This window comes from Acanthochromis polyacanthus, chromosome 4, assembly GCF_021347895.1.
Source record: "Acanthochromis polyacanthus isolate Apoly-LR-REF ecotype Palm Island chromosome 4, KAUST_Apoly_ChrSc, whole genome shotgun sequence".
Classification (NCBI taxonomy): domain Eukaryota; kingdom Metazoa; phylum Chordata; class Actinopteri; family Pomacentridae; genus Acanthochromis; species Acanthochromis polyacanthus.
The window spans coordinates 27,890,838-27,912,151 of NC_067116.1; the positions used below are offsets into that span (position 1 = coordinate 27,890,838).

The 21,314-nt window shown below is 39.3% G+C and overlaps 1 protein-coding gene across 3 annotated transcripts; it reads left to right on the forward strand.

Moving 5' to 3' along the window:
- The first annotated feature begins 241 nt into the window (after positions 1-241).
- brdt (bromodomain, testis-specific) lies at positions 242-19,571 on the forward strand. 3 transcript variants are annotated; one of them, XM_051947653.1, is made up of 20 exons: positions 242-374; positions 6,887-7,157; positions 7,333-7,470; positions 9,750-9,885; positions 10,151-10,269; positions 10,755-11,093; positions 11,186-11,314; positions 13,323-13,520; positions 13,608-13,789; positions 13,900-14,186; positions 14,921-15,031; positions 15,146-15,277; positions 15,875-15,942; positions 16,015-16,195; positions 16,687-16,757; positions 17,625-17,688; positions 17,773-17,867; positions 18,156-18,349; positions 19,047-19,257; positions 19,363-19,571. In XM_051947653.1, the coding sequence occupies exons 2-20, from the start codon at positions 6,972-6,974 to the stop codon at positions 19,426-19,428; spliced, it is 2,907 nt and encodes a 968-aa protein (XP_051803613.1). In that variant the 5' UTR covers positions 242-374; positions 6,887-6,971; the 3' UTR covers positions 19,429-19,571. The 3 variants fall into 3 exon arrangements, with proteins under 3 accessions (XP_051803613.1, XP_022076481.2, XP_022076552.2); XM_022220789.2 differs by having other exon boundaries at positions 292-727; XM_022220860.2 differs by having other exon boundaries at positions 292-727; positions 17,628-17,688.
- The last annotated feature ends 1,743 nt before the right edge of the window (positions 19,572-21,314 follow it).

The following is a 21,314-nucleotide window of genomic DNA, read 5'->3' on the forward strand; positions in this document are numbered from 1 at the left end:
GGTTTTAAAGAAACAGACGTGATGTGATGAGTAGTTCCATTACCTCCGGAAAATTAAACATTTCCTGATTCTTTCTGTTTTCATAGTTTCTGGTCCTAATAAATTGTGTAATTTGGTCGATTACTTAAAAATATAGATTAAGCATTTTAAGGCCGCCGGCGCGTTTTGAGGTTCAGATGGTTAATGCAGAACATTTTCCGTGGTTGGTTTGTTGCCGTATTGGTTTAGTAAAACGACGATTTCCGCCTCTGGGTCAGTCCCTGAAACCACCGCTCCGCCCCGATTCCAGTTTTCCCTTCCTGCTCCTCCGTTAGCAATCAGACGGCTACTACCTGTTAGCTGCCCCAGTCTGCTTTAAGCAAGCGGACGAACAGGCGAGTGGCATTATTTGCAAGCGGTTTTGCACTCATCAGTCTGTATATATCTGAAAATACTGCTTCAGGATTCTTCCGTGATATCGAGTTGCCATTTTCTTCGAGACAGTCCAAGATAAATCTTTACCTAAAGCTTAAACCCCCGGTTAGCTACAAATCTGCAGGAGACGGTGATGGTTGTATTTGTCGTAAGGAAGAAATAGTTTCAAACTAAAACACAGTTAGTGTTGGTAACAGTGTTTAGACCAATCAGTTCTGGAGCGAGGAGCAGAGTGGGTATAAATCTGAGGTGGTTGCCGTAGAGACGTCTGCCACTGAAGAGTTGAACGCAAGAGCCTGTGATATCTCGTAAGGTAATGTTAGTACAGCAAAAAATAACTGAATGTTTGCAAAAAAAAGTCAACCAAGGTAGCTGGTATGACTGTCAGATAGGGAAACATTTGTGCAAGCTGATAAATTAGCAGTAAGACCTGAAGTAAATGCAGCTCAGCGACTAAATTTGAAAGGCGCTAGCTTCGGTGTTGCCGTTAGCTACGTTAGCTGTGCTATGTGTTTGAGTAAAGTAAAAATGGATTTGTTGAAACGTGTTATTTCGGGCGCAGATACAATAAAATATATGCTTAAGGATAACATGAACTAATGTCTGCAACAATACGATTTAGCTAATAAGCTAATAAGACGTTTTCTGATTAGCCAATTATCAGCTAAAGTTACAGCATTTCTGGAGTTTTTACCTAGCTACAATAGCAAACGGCTAGCTTAAATTAATATTAGCATTATTTCAGAGCAAGGTAAATGTCAAACACCTAACTGTCACCGTCTCGCTGTATTTATTTTTCACTCATGCTCACAGCAGCGTGGAAGTCAGCTAGCTGCCAAGCTAACCGGTGGGCGTGTTGGAGGTTTTACATGTTGGCCAGACTGTCAACAAAGCAGCGTGCAGCCACTGGTGCTGTTCAAAACGACGCTTAACGTTTTAAACATTAAATATGAAGTCTTAAACTTATTTTAAAATTAATTCGAACGAATTTACAATTAGTACTGGTGTATCACAAGCAGTTAGACAGGTGTATTCATTAGCTTAGTATGCAGCATAGCGGTATCACCAACAGTTAGCTGTAAAATAAAAATAAAATCAGACGGGTAAAAAGGAGGTTCACTGCCGTATGGCATGCATCGTCATTAGGACGACATGACTTGACTGTATTCTGTTAAGGACAGAGCTGAAATGCAACGAGCCAGACAACAGTGAGTTTGCATTAATGGCTGCCCAAGCTGATCCTTGCTTGTAAAATGTTGACAAATACCATGTGCCTGTTCAAGAAGGCAAGTTTACCAAATAAGTATGTTGCTTAGAAACCAAAGTTCCTGTAGCACCCACACACAATATATCTTACTTGAAAAAATGGAGAAAAAAAAGTGAGCTCCTACAAAAGTCATGGTACAGTCTGCACATTAAGTATGAAAATATAACCTACATATTAATAAAATATCTTGCACACATGCAAGGATGTGTACTATGTGTTTGACATAATTAATTAATGTCTAGGTTTTATTTTTGTACTGACTACATGTTTTATGCCTGAGGTGGGCAGACTGTACTGTGACTGTTGTGGGAGCTCATTTTTTTCCACTTTTGCATTGTCATACATAAAGTTGTACTGATTGAGCTTTTATTTATCATTATTCTCATTAATAAGAATATGAATAATAAATAAAAAGTAGCCAGTGCTACCTGCTGTGTTTCTAGCAACTTCCAGCTCATGTCTTATTAAAGAGCTTGGTTTACCCCTACTCCCTTATAGCTGCATCCCAGATTTATTTATCAGTATATTATATTGGTTTTTAACTTAGTTTTTCTTGATATTTACTTAATCAGCAGTTTCTTTACAGTCTTTGAATCTCCTTTTCATGGCCAGTGTGTTTTCTTTTTTGGTTCTTCATGGAATTATTCACACGTTTCTAATAGTAGTCATCGCTCAGTGGCTGCAACCAGTGCTGCTCTCTCTGTATCACTGCTGTTGATCATGGTGGATTGATTGGATCCGTGGTTGACGTCTGGAGCTGCTTAAGAATAGCATGGGCATACAATTAAGTTGAGCTTTTGAACCTGGATGGAATTAGCTTAATTGCGTGACCTTGAATTGACCTTTATGGAACTGTTTTGGCCCTGACTTTGCTCAGTGCATTGACAGTCAGGTGTTGGACTTTAATGCCCATTTTTCTTAGTGGATTTTATGGCACAGGCCCCGAGTTTTGTCAGCTCATTATTATTATTATGATTTTTAATGTGATGATAATTATTATGTGAATGTCTAGTCGATAGGACAGATTCAGATTTGCTATGGTCTTTGAATAAATGCCAAGGCTTCACAACAGATGCCACTGAAGCTTTTATAATTTTGGCATTGATATCATAGCTAGTGACAGACATGCACACTTTTGCACCTCTTGTGCCTTTTGTGTTACCCACAAGGCTCATTTACCGCCCTCCCATGTGAAGTCACTAATGTAATGGCGTTGTCGCTTTCTACATTGATACAGCATTCCTAATGATTCTGTTGAAGTCTTTTTCATGAAAAAAATAAACTAATGAATATTTTGTATTCTCCACACTCTGCCACCTTCCTGCTGACCACAACAAATATTTTGTGACATTCTTCTTGATCGACACTAAACGTGATGACCTTAATCGATCAGTCTGTTGTTTTTAGGCTACCTAAACACTGAAAGTGTACGTTTGCAAATACTTGGGTTATATAGTTGCAACTGTTGGTAGGTATTCTTTGATTGAAAGGAAAGCATTGAACAGTGGAGTTTGTCAGATACCAAAATTCTAATGCTGTGCTTTTACAGTGGGATGGAGGGAGCCCTCTTTACTTGTTTTTCTTGAAACTTTCAAAAGTCTTTAACATGCCATTATTTGAATCATCTACTGATAATCTTTTTAATTCACTTATTCACTTATGCATTTCACAGCAGCTATTGCATTTATAATACATTTCTTTCCAAATTTTTCAAAAATAATTCGTTTTTAAAACGAATTATTTTTGCTATAGTTCGATGAATTGTGTCAGCTCTAGTATTTTCCAACAGATGGCTTTGTTTTGTTAGAGTACATCTTTCCAAATGAAATCAAGAATTTGAATTTGGATGTCAAGTAGCCTGTGACCCCCCAATCTTGAAAAAGAATGACAAACCATGACAAGGTCATTGTGGCAGCGAGACATAAGAGACGTTCACTTGAAGTGTGGGTCATATGTTACTAGAAATTAACCAGAATTTTGTACCTACATGCAGCCAACAAAATGACACAAGATGTGCTGAACTTCGCTGGACATGTTCATGTATAAAATACTGTCTTTCTTTTTTCATCTCTTTAAAAATAAAACGCAAATAAGATAAGCCGAACTTGCAATGTAAATTATTTGGGTTGGGATGCCTGGATCGAAGAATGACACCTTAGTTTTCAATACTAACCTTCATTGAATTTATAGCTGCATTTTTCCAAGTTGAATCTGCCTGTGTTTTTAGATAATTTCCCTTTTAATATAATTAGCTGCTCTGAAGTAGATATAAAAAAACAAAGTTTTGGGTTATTTCATTGGCTTTAAAGATAATTTTTAAGAGGCAGGAAATGTTTTTTTTTTTTTATTATACCACTATTTAGAAAGTTTCTTCTCATGTTTAGTTGTAGTAAACGTAAAACATTCTTAAGCAGTATATTATGACCCAACATACATGGATACACAACGCCTGTAGCATTGCCTACATATATATATATATATATATATATATATATATATATATATATATATAGTGCAGCACAGTGTTTGGAGGACAAACTGCAGCTTAGTTATGGATGATATTTCACCTGTTGCTCTTTTAGAACTTTACATTTTTTCATGCTTGAAGTTGGTTGGAAGTATGTATCTGTAATGAGTGGCTTGCTGAGCTTAACTGTTCGTTTGAACTATTTCTAAGCGATGCTGTAGGTGGCACTGTGAGCTGCTAGTAGCAGGAAGGAGCCTCTCTGGACCATCTGCCTCTCTCTTGAGAGCGTCGCCAGAAGTTTAACTTGCATTTGCATACACAGTCAGTGATTTTCTGTGATTCACTTGGTTGTGGACTGAGAGGAGTTAAAAGTATTTTCATGATGAAAGCTTTTTTCCAAGCAAAATCATTTATTCAGATTAACTGAATGTCATTATACATATACAGTGGTGGAGCGAAGTTTTCGGACACCCATAAAATTTTACACAATCTCAATTATTATCATGAAGTATTTGTGGAAAAATCTTTTTTGTGTTTCAGAAGGTGTGTCTGCATTAGACAGACACAATCAAATACATTTTTATTGTTATAAGAAAAACCACTAAATTCTTGAAAATTTTAATATGTCACTTCTCAACATTGTTGGTATCAAAGTCAACAAATAAACAATTTGTTCAAAACTGAACAAAAACTAAATAAACCTTCACATCATCAAATTAATTTTTAGTAGTCCTGTCATTAACACAGTAGAGCTCTAATCCTGCCTGGCTTGTTCTCCACAAGCCTTTCACACCGTTGAGGGGTACCGTAATATGGTCCCATTCTTCTTGAATTACTGCTTTTAATTCTTCTTCTTTAATTCTTTGGTGTAACATTTGAAACAGACCTTTTGATAATCAACCACAGTTTTCAGTGGGGCTCATGTCCAGGGATTGAACCGGCTACTCTAAGACGTGGATATTGAGCTGCTGCAGCCAAGTTCTAGTGGCCCTGGATGTGTTCAAGGGGCATTATCTTGTTGAAACATCCAGTTTGACCTCAACAGAACAGTTCATGTGCAGAAGGGAGCATGTGGGTTTGGAGAATGGCACAATACTTGGTGGAGTTCAATGTGTCATCACAGACAGTGAGATAACAAACACCAGCATCCCCAAACTGTGATACTGCCTCCACCATGCTTGACAGTAGGTGCTGTACATGCTGGAGATAATGCTTTGTCTGGCCTTCTGTGTACTCTCACATTAGCAGGAGGAAGATAGAGCTGGACACTGAACTCGTCTGACCACACAATCTTCTTCCACTTCCTAGCTGTCCAGTTGTTGTGTGCTTGGGCCCAATGATGCCGGGCTAACCTCTGTCTCTCATTGATCAGGAGCTTCTTGACAGCCTTGTGGGACCTTAAGCCATGATCTAAAAGTTGGCCACATACAGTACAGGAACACTGGACATCAGTTTGGTTTGACCACTGCAGCTGAAGCTCCTGTGATGTCATTCAGCAGTTTTCCCTGCACATGCGGATCACGATGCTGTCATTTCTTGCTGAAGAAACCCTTGGACGCCCAGATCTTGGTTTGTCTGTATTTCTGCTGAAGGACTGCATCTGCACTTCCTGGCTATCTAGCGGCAGCTGTACTCTTCCTGGCTGCGAGTCTGTAGCTTTCCTGCATTAGGTTCCTTGTTTTCACTATTTTTGTCTCTGAAGAACTTTCAGATGTGCTGGCTTCATATAGACACGAAGCATGACAACAAAAATCATCTTTTCATGAAAAGCATGATATTCATTAGTGAATCACTTGTAGCAAAGTGGCCTAGTACTCAAAATTTCTAATGCATTTTATGGAACCAATCAATTTTAAGTTTTTAATGGCTTTTATAGGATTTGTTTGGTGATTTGGCTGTGACTGCACTAAAAGAAATTGCACTTGAAGACCTCAGAGTGATTCTTAATGCAATATTTCACCAATGCATGGAGTGTCCGAAAACGTTTTTCCACCACTGTAAAATGTCTTTTTTTAACATTCTGTAACTACTGTTTATTATTTTAAATCACTCCCAGTTGCCTTTCTGCCTTTATATGATCAAACCGTACATTTTGTACAGTATTGAACAAACTGTATTCAGTCATCTATTTTCTCAATATTTCCTCTTGGAATTGTGATTATCGATCACTTCTAAGATCATTGGACAACAGCCTTATTTAACATTAACTGAAATAGTATCATTGCATCTGAGCTACACCCTGTGCTGCTAAATAATTTCAGTTTAGTACAGTCTACATAATTTTACATTATATGAAAAATGTGGCACAAGTGATGAGCCAGATGGATTAAGACCCCATAATATATAAGGTTTAAATGATAAAAGAGTCTTTCTTATTGTCAGCACGCCCTTAAAAGTCCAAAACCAAGAACATTTTCTGGTGCTCAAACAAGAGTAAAAGGCACATTTGTTGGGGGCTATTTTCATCCACAGATCATTTCACATTTGGTGCTACGCAAACAATACTTGTTCGTAGGATTAGTTACCACTTGGTTATAGTCTTTTCATGGGGTTTTCTTCATGTAAAAAAATAAAATATATTTTAGACTTATCATTTAAAACTTTTTGTTGTCAGTGTGTGTATGTGTGTATATATATATATATATATAATCTCAGTAGTAGGTTGTGTTTCTTCAAAAATGCCATTCATTTAACATTTTTACTGAAGCACTGGAAACTAATCTTCACTCCTCATTCAGGAAAACGTGTGATGAGCTCAAAGTCGCAGCAAGGCATACTCCAGCCGGTATCCCCCTTCATGACCTTTGGAGAATACAGAATACAATGTCTGACGTGAAAGTCACTGTGAGTGGAAATCCACCTCCCCCGGAGGTCATAAATCCCACGAAGCCTGGACGTGTGACCAATCAGCTACGGTATCTGGAGAACGTGGTGATCAAAGCTTTATTGAACCATCAGTATTCGTGGCCTTTTCAGCAGCCAGTTGATGCAGTGGCGCTGCATCTCCCAGTAAGTATTACAACTGTAATTGTAACCTCGTAGTCTGACTCTAAAATGTGATACAGTCATGAGTTTTTTGGTGTTTGAACCTAAAATGAGCCGCATCAAACACTTGTTTTGTTGGATTAGTTTCATGTGGGACAGAAAGATTTGTATTTAAGCCAGTGTCTTTGTTGTCTTTCAGGATTATTATACAATTATCACAAATCCTATGGATCTGGGCACTATTAAGACGCGTCTTCAGAGCAGATATTACTGGCAAGCATCTGAATGTATAGAAGACATCAACGCTATGTTCAACAACTGCTATGTGTACAATCGGGTAAGAGAATACTATTAATGCTGTCTGTATAACACACTAGTTAAGTTAATTTCAGACCACCGCTACAGTAGGACAGCCCAACTGATATATTGATTGGTGTTATGTTTTGTTATGCACAATATACAGTGCCTTGCAAAAGTATTCGGCCCCCTTGAACTTTTCAACCTTTCGCCACATTTCAGGCTTCAAACATAAAGATATAAAATTTTAATTTTTTGTCAAGAATCAACAACAAGTGGGACACAATCGTGAAGTGGAATGAAATTTATTGGATATTTTATACTTTTTTAACAAATGAAAAACTGAAAAGTGGGGCGTGCAATATTATTCGGCCCCTTTACTTTCAGTGCAGCAAACTCACTCCAGAAGTTCAGTGAGGATCTCTGAATGATCCAATGTTGTCCTAAATGACTGATGATGATAAATAGAATCCACCTGTGTGTAATCAAGTCTCCGTATAAATGCACCTGCTCTGTGATAGTCTCAGGGTTCTGTTTAAAGTGCAGAGAGCATCATGAAGACCAAGGAACACACCAGGCAGGTCCCAGATACTGTTGTGGAGAAGTTTAAAGCCGGATTTGGATACAAAAAGATTTCCCAAGCTTTAAACATCTCAAGGAGCACTGTGCAAGCAATCATATTGAAATGGAAGGAGTATCAGACCACTGCAAATCTACCAAGACCCGGCCGTCCCTCTAAACTTTCACCTCGAACAAGGAGAAGACTGATCAGAGATGCAGCCAAGAGGCCCATAATCACTCTGGATGAACTGCAGAGATCTACAGCTGAGGTGGGAGAGTCTGTCCATAGGACAACAATCAGTCGTACACTGCACAAATCTGGCCTTTATGGAAGAGTGGCAAGAAGAAGCCATTTCTCAAAGATATCCATAAAAAGTCTCATTTGAAGTTTGCCACAAGCCACCTGGGAGACACACCAAACATGTGGAAGAAGGTGCTCTGGTCAGATGAAACCAAAATCGAACTTTTTGGCCACAATGCAAAACGATATGTTTGGCCTAAAAGGCAGCACAGCTCATCACCCTGAACACACCATCCCCACTGTCAAACATGGTGGTGGCAGCCTCATGGTTTGGGCCTGCTTTTCTTCAGCAGGGACAGGGAAGATGGTTAAAATTGATGGGAAGATGAATGGAGCCAAATACAGGAGCATTCTGGAAGAAAACCTGTTGGAGTCCGCAAAAGACCTGAGACTGGGATGGAGATTTATCTTCCAACAGGACAATGATCCAAAACATAAAGCCAAATCTACAATGGAATGGTTCACAAATAAACGTATCCAGGTGTTAGAATGGCCAAGTCAAAGTCCAGACCTGAATCCAATCCAGAATCTGTGGGCAGAGCTGAAGACTGCTGTTCACAAACGCTCTCCATCCAACCTCACTGAGATCGAGCTGTTTTGGAAGGAAGAATGGGCAAGAATTTCAGTCTCTGGATGTGCAAAACTGATAGAGACATACCCCAAGCGACTTGCAGCTGTAATTGCAGAAAAAGGTGGCGCTACAAAGTATTAATGCAAGGGGGCCGAATAATATTGCACGCCCCACTTTTCAGGTTTTTATTTGTTAAAAAAGTTTAAAATATCCAATAAATTTCCTTCCACTTCACGATTGTGTCCCACTTATTGTTGATTCTTGACAAAAAATTAAAATTTTATATCTTTGTTTGAAGCCTGAAATGTGGCGAAAGGTTGAAAAGTTCAAGGGGGCCGAATACTTTCACAAGGCACTGTATTATCAGCTGATATTGGCCTATCACGGATATGTCGGTGTATGTTTATAAAAAATGTTTTCATATCCGCGTATATCAGACTGCATAAATGCTGATTTAGCATAAAAACTTTGTTTATGGAACATGGTACAGAAAAAGACACTTGAGGTAATTTAGAAACTGCATCACATACTCTGTCCACCAGAGCAGCTCCCGTTCCACTCTTTACAGTCCTCTGAACACTATTTGCAGCACGTGCAGCAAAATACATATCACAGCTGAACAAATGGTGGTGTGGAGTCAAGCATTGTTGCCACGGTAACTTGCTGACTAGTTTGTGAAATACATTACTGAAATGTTATTAAGCAATGACCCCATCATTTTTCCTTTTTCCATTTAACTTTAAACAATATCAGCTGATATATTGATATCAGAATTTATTCCTCCCTGAAATCAGCCGTGGCCTCAAAAAATCTAGTATCTGTCGGACTCTGAAGAGTACAGTGAGGGCTTTAAGTTTATTTTCATGAATCCCCTTTTTCCCCACAGCCTGGAGATGACATTGTTCTTATGGCACGGACCCTCCAAAACATTTTTTCGCAGAAATTGTTAAAAATGCCTAAGGAAGAGTCCGTCACAGCAGTCACTACAAAGGAACCAGTGAAAGGGAAAAAGACAAATGCAGGTAAACATACAGTGCCCAGAATTTATTTTTTAGAATAAACTTAATAAGTATTCTTGATTGTTTTTTTTTTTTAATGTACTTGGTCCTGTCATCTAATTTCTGTAAAATAATTTCAATGCAAAATGATAACTTTGAGCACCCACAAACAATGCCATGTCAGAACAGAAATATTCAGTTTTGTGTTTGGAACTGCAAATGCACTGATTTACCATTTCAATTGTACTCTGTTCTTGTGCTTACATTGACTTCACCTGCTGTTCTGCAGGTGCATTCAAGCAGCAATCTCTGTCAGAAGTTGTTCTGCAGCAGACATTGACAGTCATTCCTCTTGATGCGCCTCCATTCGACCCACCCCTCCAGCTCTCTGTACAGTCTGATGCAGCAGTAAGCATTTAAGTGGTCTGCGAGCATTTCGTATTACATTCTGAATTTAAACGCTGTGTTTTGAGTGATGCATAAAAGTTATTAAGTCTAACCTAGTAAGATTGCTTTCACAACTTAGTCAGAAAAGTTACCAGGGGATTCTTTCAGATGTGAAGCTGATGCATTCAGATGGCGCCTAATTAACAGAATGGAGTGCATGTCTTAAGGGGGCTTAATCAAATGTAGTAGTAGCTCATTCTTTGATGGTCTGATTGAGGACATCAAACAGTGACTTCATATTGCCGTACAAAAACTGTTTTGTCCTGGAAGATAGATTTCAGCTGTTGCAAGAAATTAGTAAACGTGATCATATCTAACAAACCTGAATCATTCATAGCATTTTGGGCAAATTAAAGTTAAATCCAATGACCATTTCATAGCTTGTGTTTGTGCCCTGAACCTAGCTTTAAAATGTCATTTCTTTGATCTAATTTCTAAATATTCAGATTAAAAAGGCTTTTAAGAGGAAAGCAGACACAGCAAACCACACCACCAACAGTGAGCCTTCACCTACTGAGGAGCATTCAACACCTTGTACATTGTTGGCCCGTAGAGGCAGCGGAAGGCCCATCAAACCTCCTAAGAAAGACTTGCCTGTCTCTGAGGGCAGCAGAGCCAGATTGTCTGAGCAGCTTAGGTTCTGCAATGATATCCTGAAGGAGATGCTCTCAAAGAGGCACTGTGCATATGCGTGGCCCTTTTATACACCAGTTGATGCGGTGACTTTGGGCTTGCACGACTACCACGACATCATAAAACAACCTATGGACCTGAGCACCATCAAGGTATAATGATTGTCATGATGCCATTTATTCAGAGCACATAAGATTGTTTTTGAAGTCAGATCACTTTTCCTGAAACAATGTTCTCTCCTCAGAAAAAAATGAATTACGGAGAGTATGCAAACGCAAAAGAATTTGCTGCTGATGTGCGACTGATGTTCTCCAACTGTTACAAATACAATCCACCTTCAAATGAAGTGGTTTACATGGCAAGAAAGCTGCAGGTAATTCTTATTTATTTATTGTTTTGTTAAAGTAGTACCATAGTATTTAAAGCTACAGTGTGGACTTTTTCTATGCAAAATTCTGTTCATATTTATTGTTCATCTTGTTGTGAATTCACTTAAAATTAATGAAAATGCGGAATGCTTTGGGGCAGACTTCTCATCCACATCCATGTTTGCTCATTTGCAGACTTAATTTGCATGTTGCCACAAATCTTGAAACCCATTTCCTGAATATCACACCAAGCATGTGGAACATACAGATGCATTGCTTCATATAGCACATGAACTTTTGTTTATTAGCAGAAATCATTCAGAGTGGAAATACGGCATGTATGTTACTTTGTAAAGCAGCAAACAATTAGGTGATGTGTATCTAATTTTGGCATATTTTAAAACTAGGTATGAAAAAAATCAGGGATGTGATTTTTCCGCGCATTCGCGGAATTCCGCTTTTTTTTACGTTTAAAAAAAAAATCCGATTTTTTTTTTTTTTTTTTCACCCCAAAAAATCCGATTTCGTTTTCCCCAAGGAACGACTTTTAGATTTTCCGAGACCGTATAGACCCCTTGCAGTGTTTACTAACACAAGGTATGCGCGCGCAGACCCGGTGCAGGAGCTCCTCCACATTCCACTTTAATTTAATGGGTGAGCCAGTGTCTGACGACTGTGGTGTCTCGGAGTTCCCTGAACAAGAACAGAAGGATAGCGTTTAGGAAATTGCACGTCTCGGCTTTGGCTGCATCAACGGGCTCGCTTTGAGAAGGCGGTGGCGGCCGTTGTTTGGGGCTGCCGCCGCCGACAGCCGCCTCCTGCTGCCTGCCGGACATGGCCTCTTGCTGTTTGGATGCAGCAGATGGTGTGCTGTCCTGTTGCTGCTGGCCTGGTTCGGCATGTTGGGTATTAAAATAATCCTTCAATGCGTTATCAGGCACTACTTTGACATACTGCACTGTCCTGCTAACGGGCTCAGGGCTTCTCCGGTATATCAGCAGGAACTGCGATATCAACATAACGACTGCTCCGGAGAACGCGGAAATCAGTATTAAGTAAACCAAACGTTTAGCCCCGGTAACAAAGCAAGTTCCACCTGATCGCTGTCACAGCTGCCATATCATCTGCTTTACTACGATTCTGACAGCCGACAGCACAACAAGAAGGCATATTTAGCGTAATATGTGCTTGCAATATCACGCCTTGGCCAGGTAAACAGGCTTTGTTTTGAACCGGGTCTGCGCGCGCAGCTGCCTATTTAAGTATGCATACGTCATGTCCCCCCACCGGGTGCTGCCCTGGACCCGCTGACCCCCTGACCCCTGTCTGAATTTTTCAGATAATTTCACTTTCCTCAAATCACAAAACACTCCATTTAAAGCAAAAGTCCCATGTGAATATTGGTACTTTAAGCGTGCTAGTACAAGTATGTAAGTTTTAGCATTAATATGTATTAAAGTTGAAGTACTAGTTTGGGGCTTCTGATTGCTGTGTTATTATATATTGCATCATTAGATTAAAATAGTAAATCATTAGTGTATTAGCAGCATGTACAGTCCTTGAGTACATGTACTTTTTTCTACTGGTTAGGATAGTGTAGATGAATACCGTTCTCTCAGTATCTGTAGCATGAGCAAGATTTGGAAGTGCTCATAGATGTGGTGCACGTGCACAATTCTGCTGAAACTGTGACACTTTGTGTCTTTGTTGTTTTTATTTGCCTGCCTATACTGTACATGCTGTGATTATGATATCACTAAGTGAGTGTGGCCTCTGCTGTTTACTTGTTTGCACTTATATGCAGTAGGGATAGGTTCTAATGTTTGATTTGTACCAACTGACACACCTGTAAACACAGAGTTAAAATGGATTACTGTTACTGGTAAACTGAGACTGCTTTGGTATGCCCCTTATTAGAGTAGGCTAATCAAGACCATTCCTACGTTTAATTATTAGAATAAATATTTTACCTGCTATTAATGCTTTAAAAACATCATGTGTCTATATCGATAGGACGTTTTTGAGGCCCGTTTTCTGAAGGTTCCCCAAGAATTGGAGAGTTGTTCAGTATCTCATCAGCTCGTTGACAAGGGAAAAGGAAGCAGAGTTGGAAGTTTGTCAACCTCGGAAAGTTCTGACAGTGAAAGCTCCTCAGAGGCAGAGAGTCCATCAGAGGAGGTGGCTACGCAGCTGGCCAGTCTAGAGGAGCGGGTTGGTATTACACACACTGATAACAATTCGACTGGATTTTCAGGAGTTATTCGCTTCTGTGCATCTTACTAATCCCTGATTTTTCAGTTGAAAGTTATGAGTGATCAGCTGAAGAGACTTAGCCAAGAGCCTCTGTTGAAACCAAAGAGGAGAGAGAAGTTGAAAAAGGAAAAACGATTGAAAGAAAAGGATATTGCACGACTGAAGCGTAAATCTTCGAAATACAAATCTATTGTAGAAAAAATTGCTAACAGCAAGAGCTCTTCTTTGTAAGTGGGCCTCAACTAATATAGTTTATGTTTTACACATAGTATTGTTCAACTTATTCCACTTCAATGTGTGCTTAGCATAATGTTGTATGTTTGGTATGTCTGTCGAGGATTGGCAGTGGCGCTAGGTATGATTGTGGAGAACCCATACCTTGTGAGGAGAAGGTGCCACCATTCTCCTACCAGGAGAAGAAGCAGTTGAAGCTGGACATCCACAAGCTGCCTGGAGACAAACTGGGCAAGGTGGTGAACATCATTCACACTAGAGAATCTTATCTGCGAGACTCCACTCTTGAGGAGCTTGAGGTTGATTTTGGAGTGCTCAAGCCTTCCACACTGAGAGCCCTGCAGAGCTTTGTTGCCGTGTGTCTGAGAAAAAACAAGAAGACTGCAACAAGTAAGTGCAGTTCAGTCCTGCTTTCCTAAACCTTTAAAACTTTAACTCACTCAGCAAATACAGCTGTTTATTTGCTAAAATTATGGTTCCATACGAGGAAAATGTTTTGTAAACTTGGAGGTAAAAAATGATAGCTGTGAAAGCATGAGCATGCATGACTGCAGGAATGAACACAAACATCTTCAGGTACTACCAACATCTGAGGAACTGAAGACTCAGTGGATTACTTTTATTTTTGATAGCGAATGTCCCTACAGCAATAGGAAAATCTGTAGTTTTGACATGTTATGTGACTTTGCATGTGTCTAATGTTATCATTAGCTTTCCACAGGTCAGAACGCCTTGGAAATTTTATGTCTTAGGGTCTATCAGAGATACAAGGACTGGATGGGTTGCTGTGTTTTCACAGGCTTTCAGTCATGTTTTTTGGTCATGCTTGTTGTTCGTCAGTGCAGCCTGAACTCAGCCAGCATTTACATCAGTGTACTTCACTCCTGATAGTCTTCTTCGCAAGGGGATGGGAATAGCAACAGCTTAGCTGCATTTCAAGCTGCAGACACTAAAACTGGCTATTTAGAACAGGGCTTCAACTAGTCATGGTTAAATTAACCATCTTTGTGGTATTTTGAGCTGAAAGTTAAGAGACAGATTTGTGATACACGTGAGAATTTAATTATTTGCTGATGAGCTCAGTATAATAGGATTGTACATGTATTATCTCTCCTGCTCCTCAGAAACAAAACTGGAACCCACGGGAGGAATGAAAACTGGGAAGCTAAAGGATGATGGGAAATCTCCGGCTGTAAGCAAAGAACAGCACCCAATTAGGAATAAAAAGCCATTAGGTAAGAATTGAATTTGATTCACAGTATAATTGTCACAAGTATACTTCCAAATATGGAGCAGTGTGGGGGGAAAAATAATATCTAAAATTTCTTTTTTTTTTCTTTTTTTCAAAGTTGCCTCTCCTGATTTCAGCTGCCCATCACGCCTCAACGATAGCAGCAGCAGCAGCTTCTCATCCTGCAGCTGTAGCAGCAGCAGCAGCAGTAGTCAAACTAGCACTTCTGATAGCAGTGCCTCTGAATCAGGTTAGCTGCCCTCCTCAGCTTCCCCCTCGCATTTGTTTTTCTTTAACCTTTTTCCTCACTTGGGTGTTTTGTTTTTTTTTCTTTTTTCTTTGGTTGCACAGTACATATTAAATAGTTCTATATTTTTAAGCTTTCATGAGCTGTTTGCTCTTTGTGTTTATTTCACATACATTTTTTATAATCTGTCTACTTGTAAGAGGTAACTTGTAAGATAGAGCAGTTGATGGAGCACACAAAAAAAAAAATCATAATCAGTATCTCTATATTTCTCCCAGCTTGAGGAAAAAACATATAGTAAATTAACAGTATATTCACATTTTACAGGAATCCTACGAGACGTTCACTTCATCGTAATGTATCTGTTTAATAATCAAACAGTAAGATTTGGGGTTCTTCTGTAAACGGCTAATCATTACAAACTGCATGGTGTGTTTTTTGTTTTTTATTTCCCAGGGATGCTCCAATACACAGAATTTTTTTTTGTCACATACCACCCCTTAGAAAGCAGTAAATTTGAAATATTTAGTATTTGAAATAGACAGTTTGGAGGATGACTGAGTTTGTTGGCTGTGAAATATTAATATGCATGTTTTTCAGTGTCAAAAACTAAGAAGCGGAAGTCTAAATCCAAAGATGCTTGCCAAAAGATTAACAAAAAAGTACCGGTAAGTACACTTACTACATGCCACTGAAAACTAGTTTTTGGATGAAAAGTAAGCATTTCTTTTCTCTTCAAGGCAAAGGTGGCACGTGCTACAGTTAAAAAGCAGATGTCAGTGACCAAAGATTTGACACACCACTCTGTCAAGACTTGTCAGCTTCCTCCTCCTGTTCAGTCCTTAGTATCAGAGAGCAATGGCCAGCCAACACACTGCAATGCGGACCAGAGCTGTGACGGGCTGACTTTATCACCTCCAGGTAATACTTAGTCTGTCGTTTCTATCCTGTCTGAGAATGAATAAAGATTTATTTCAAAAAGTACACATTATTTTACTTAAATTTACAGGATCAGGAAAATGGAAGTGATTAAATCTTGGCACGAGTCACCTGTGCTTTTCCTTGAATTTTTGTATATTTTTCTATTATGCTGAATTGAGACCTTTGAGATAGTTTAAATGTAGCTTCACTCATGTGTTTTGTTCTTTAAGCAGCAGTAGTGCATCCCCAGAACCAGTCAGAGCAATTTTTGTCCGCCTCTTTATCAAACCGTCTCCACCAGATTCCTCATTGCCCCGCTTCTGCCAGTAGAGCCACATAACTAATGCAATAACATCCACTGACTCTCAAGCTGCTTCTTGTTGCCTATAGTCAGCTTTACTGTACTCCATGTTAATATAAATGTACATAAACTCCTTGCCTCTCATATAGTGAGGCAAGAAGATCAATTCCTGTCATTTACTGTTTGACAGATTTGTCTGCCCTTTTATCTCCCATGACATCTCCTGGAGTCTCACCAGACTGGGCTGCTGCCAGATTTGAGGTACTTTTGATGAAACGGCAAAATTTCACAGACAGTGTCAGCTTGTTTCAAAAACAGCATTTCTTGTACAGACTTCACAAACCTGGAGTCTATCCCGGCTGATTTAGGGTGAAGGCAGGGGAAGCCCTATACCAATCACCAGTCCAGCACAGGACCTCTCATAGAGACAAACAAGCGCACTCACAGTGACACCTACAGACAATTTGAGTTACCATTTCACCTCAGCATGTTATAGGACTGTGGGAAGAAGCCAGAGAGCCCAGCGAAAACCCACACACACACAAGGAGAACATGCAAACTCCACACAGAGAGATCCCAGGCCCAGGCCAGGACGCAAACCGCTGATCTTCTAGCTGTTAGGCGACGGTGCTATCCAACGAACTACTGTGCAGCTCATTTTCTACTACCCACATTTTTAAGTAGTTTCCATGCTCATCTCCAATCTGCTATTTGTAAACGCAGCCTGAAATTCTAACGTAAAGTCCCTGAATTTTTGTCATGTGATTATTGGTCATTGCTGAGTCACTCATGGCTTCACAGTTACAGGGCAACGCTGAATTGTTCGAAAGGGTTTGTTTTTGGCAAATTTTAGTGGATTTTGGAGTTCAGAAAGTTAATGTTCCTTTGGAGTGTGAATGACTAGTCTGGGTTTCTTGATAAGTACTAAAGGTCTCTCATCAGTCCATCAATAGTCAAATCAGTTGCGAGCATTAACAGACATAGGCTCAGATGATGTCTAAATAGTTAGTTTTTGTATAGTATTCATATAAACAGTGTTTCTGTTTGTTTGGACTGTTTTAAATTAAAGCTGAATTGTCATTAAGCTTTAAGAATTGCAAGATTTTAAATTTAAATCTTACCATTCAGCAGCATCCAGTGCTGTCCCCTCTCAAAGACAGTCCACTGCCGTCCAAAGATGAGCCAAGGCCCGGTAAGTCACCTGAAGACACGTACTTTAACATGTTTTATTAATAATTCTTTTATGAAGTACTGGTTTGTAAACTGATTATGTCAGATTTCAGAGGCCCTGAGGATTTAAGTGACAGTCCAGTCACTAATGCGCCTTCTGCCTGTACTGCTGAAGAGGAAAAACCACAAATTCCCAAAAAGGTTGGAAATGTTTAACTCAATTTACTGATTATTCAACTCCATTAAGACACGTTTATGAGTTTTAAAAATCTAAATATCAAGCAAAAATAACTGATCATTTTTACTTTTCCTGTTTCATCAATGCAAAAAATGAAATGATCAAAGTATGATTTTATATAACTGTTTTTCTGCCCTTTAGTGGGCCAGAATGAGTTAATGCAGCTTCAGAATTTATTCTTATTGGTGCCAACAAGCACCCACCATTTTTAAAATGAATTGCAGATAAACAGTGTGATCTTTCTTGCTTAGGACATCGTGCTGAAAAACGTAGAGTCTTGGGCGAGACTGGTGAGGGAGTCAGTCACTCCAGCTGCAATCAAGTCTTCAAAAGAGAGCTTCCAGAAGTTCTGTGAGGCTGCCATAAAAAAGGAAAAACGTGAAAAGGCACTGAAGAAGAAACCAACAGATGAGAACAAGGAGAGGCAGACTCCTGAAAAGAGCAGGTGTTTGCACAGAAACAGTAACTGCATGAAATATGTGACTGAATTTAAATACTTTTACTGACATACAGTACATGAAATAAATTTCCAGGTAGAAATTTCTGCTCTTAGACTAAGTTTTAAAGGATGAAGCTCTACACTGTTCAGCATAATTGAAGTTTTAAGATGCCAATAAGATAATATAGTCTCTCTATCTCAAAGCTGTGTAGTTGATTTTAGGGCTGCATCAACATTTCAATATGCGCACAGTCAGTAGTATGGAAATATTTTGGCTACGAAAATGATGATGTTGATCAAAAACAGGTACTCTGTCATCAGCATCTTTTACTTGTTGCTGTGTTGACCATTTAAATCAGTATTGCAAAGCCAGGCCTTAATCCCATCAGAAGCAGAACACCTGTTCTGGACACATTTACCCGTGTTCTACTATATGAGAACAGTTCCAGACTTTTTGCACTTAAAAATGCTCTTGACAATATAGTCATTTTTTAGCTTTTAAAAAACATGTTTTTACGTTTTCTATGCTGATTAAAATCACCCTAATCCTTTTCAAATGATTATTTCTCATCAAATAGTTATTCAAGTCATCTGGTGAAAAATTTCAGATAAACAATGTATTGCAATGTCAGTTTCCAGTATCGTGCAGCTCAAGATGATTTAAAGAAAACAACCTCAAGTAACAAGTACATTCTGCTTCTAGCCGAGCCAGCCTGTATAAAGTAGAACAAAATCTACTGCCTGTTAAAGAAGATCCTGAAGGTGTTTGCACAGAAGCTGCCTCCGATGCTCCCAAACATGTCCATCAGCAAAAATCTCCAAATGAAAATCAACCTCCAAGCATACAGTCCCCCGTGGACAGGGAAAGAGAGATGGCTCGCAGAAGGGAGCAAGAACGTCGTAGGCGAGAGGCTGTGAGTACCTCTGACTGTTTTAGTAAAAAACTTTGATCATTTGTTCAGGTAGTTATCTAAATGGCATTCAAACAACTGTCCTGTGGTTTGTTTCTCTTCATATAGATGTGTGGTATTGACATGACTATGCAGCGGGACATCATGACTACGTTTGAGCTTTACCTGGAGTAAAAGTCAGCTGAGATGTATCAGGGCAGTGACTCTTGCTTGACATCTCTATGAACAACCTGAGCTGTTGTGAGCACAAAACAACCTCATGTTTGCTCTACAACAAAACAATAAAATGAATGTTTCATTGTGAAGGGGGGGGGGGGCAGTAAATAAAATACAAACTAGCATTTGATAAATGTTTGCACTATTGCACTCTTGAATTTGGAATGATTGGGGTGAAGCACTGTCATAAAAACAAACCTGAATGTAGTATTTCCCTCTTGTATTTCTGCACTTTTCGAATGTGGATGCGTTCTCTTACAGTTGACAGTTACGAGAAACTAATTTATGCATCCCTCCACTGCAGTTACAGTGTCACCGTGTTGTCTTGAAATGTGCAGTGTTCAGTTCTCGTCTTCACGTTACTCCATTCAGTGAATCGTTACCGCCATGTTTCAGTTAATCCTTTCGTTAAAAATCCCTAAGTATAGACACAGCACTGGTTTACATGTCAACATTAGATACGTGCATCCGTTTTTCTTTGGAAAACATTCTTTCATAAAAAAAACCTTTGAGCAAAGGTGAATAGATAATTTCAGAAGTTTCCAGAGTGGGATTGACCTCAGTTACTTATTTGCTTGACTACTTGAAAATTCATTGTGTTTCTGCACATGCACTGACTTCTGCACTTTGTGGTTCATGCAGTTCTTGCTGTTCCAAAGTTGTTTTTGGGCATTATCAGCATATTCTGTATGTTACGGTTTGTATCAGTTAAAATGAATAAGACTTTCTTTCTTCTTCTTCTTCTTTTTTTTTTTTTACTCAAGATAATAAAGCTATTTTCACTTAAAGTCTGTTTTAGTTTTAATTGCAGTGCAGCTCATCAGATGCAGGTTTTCCCCACACCCCCCATACAAGAAGTGTGTATGGAGTTACCAGTGTACAGCCACTGTTGGTAAGTTTGTTCGTATATGTTCCGTGATCAAATGTTGTGTTTGTCCTGCAAATGACTTCATAATGAAAAACAGCTCATGCAATGTGGGATCCGTGAAGTGCAGCCTGTTTAATACATTGGTATTGTTTATTACCTGCAAGTCTCTTAACTCACGCTCACTCTAGTGACTCCTAGTGGCTGCTCAAGCTCAAAACCTGAGTATTTAACTTGACTTGCATGCTTCCTTTTAATAGCTTTAATAACAGATGTTTAAAAAAGTTCCATATGGTTTCTTAACTGGAGCACAAACTCCCTTGACATGCAGTATTGTGTAGACTTGTATGATTTAAAGAGAGCCACCTTTTGCTGATTTGCGAGTGGTGTTGCCTATTGCTCACTTCTTATCTGATCTGCAAGTCTCTGACCTCACTCTCCTCCTGACTCCTGAATCTTTCCCCATGTTTACTTTAACAATGTTGTCTGACACTTCAAGTGACGACCAGCTCCAAAGCATTGCATGCCCACTACCATGCATGAAGATGGTGATCTTTCATTGCTGTGACCAGATACCTTCATCACCTGACCACAGAACTCATGACTAAAACCATTCTTCTTTGTGTGAGCTTTGGTGTGTCTGTCTTGAAAAAAGGATAATAATCCTTGGTTGATATTCATGGAGCATAACCTGTGTCAGTCTTGAGATGTTGCAACAAGAACTTGTCAGATTCACCAGGATGCTCTGGGTGATGATCCTTCCACTCTTCTTGGCCTCAACCATTGTACACTTGAATGATGCTTTGCACTGTTACCACTGACACCTAAAAACACTTCGTCTGTCTCAGTGATGGACGCAAACAGGCTCACTGAACAGTTTGTTTGCAAACTTAGAATTGACCATTAATTGACTACAGAACTACTGCTTTGGGTATTCAAAAGCTGAAGGGCTAATTAGAATATTATAGAAGCTGCATAT

Bases quoted from the DNA above. Each gene is read 5' to 3' on its own strand.
- brdt (XM_051947653.1), top strand. From the start codon at position 6,972: ATGTCTGACGTGAAAGTCACTGTGAGTGGAAATCCACCTCCCCCGGAG. The intron at 10,270-10,754 runs GTAAGCATTTAA...CTAAATATTCAG, and splicing joins CTGTACAGTCTGATGCAGCA to ATTAAAAAGGCTTTTAAGAG. The intron at 13,521-13,607 runs GTTGGTATTACA...CTGATTTTTCAG, and splicing joins TGGCCAGTCTAGAGGAGCGG to TTGAAAGTTATGAGTGATCA.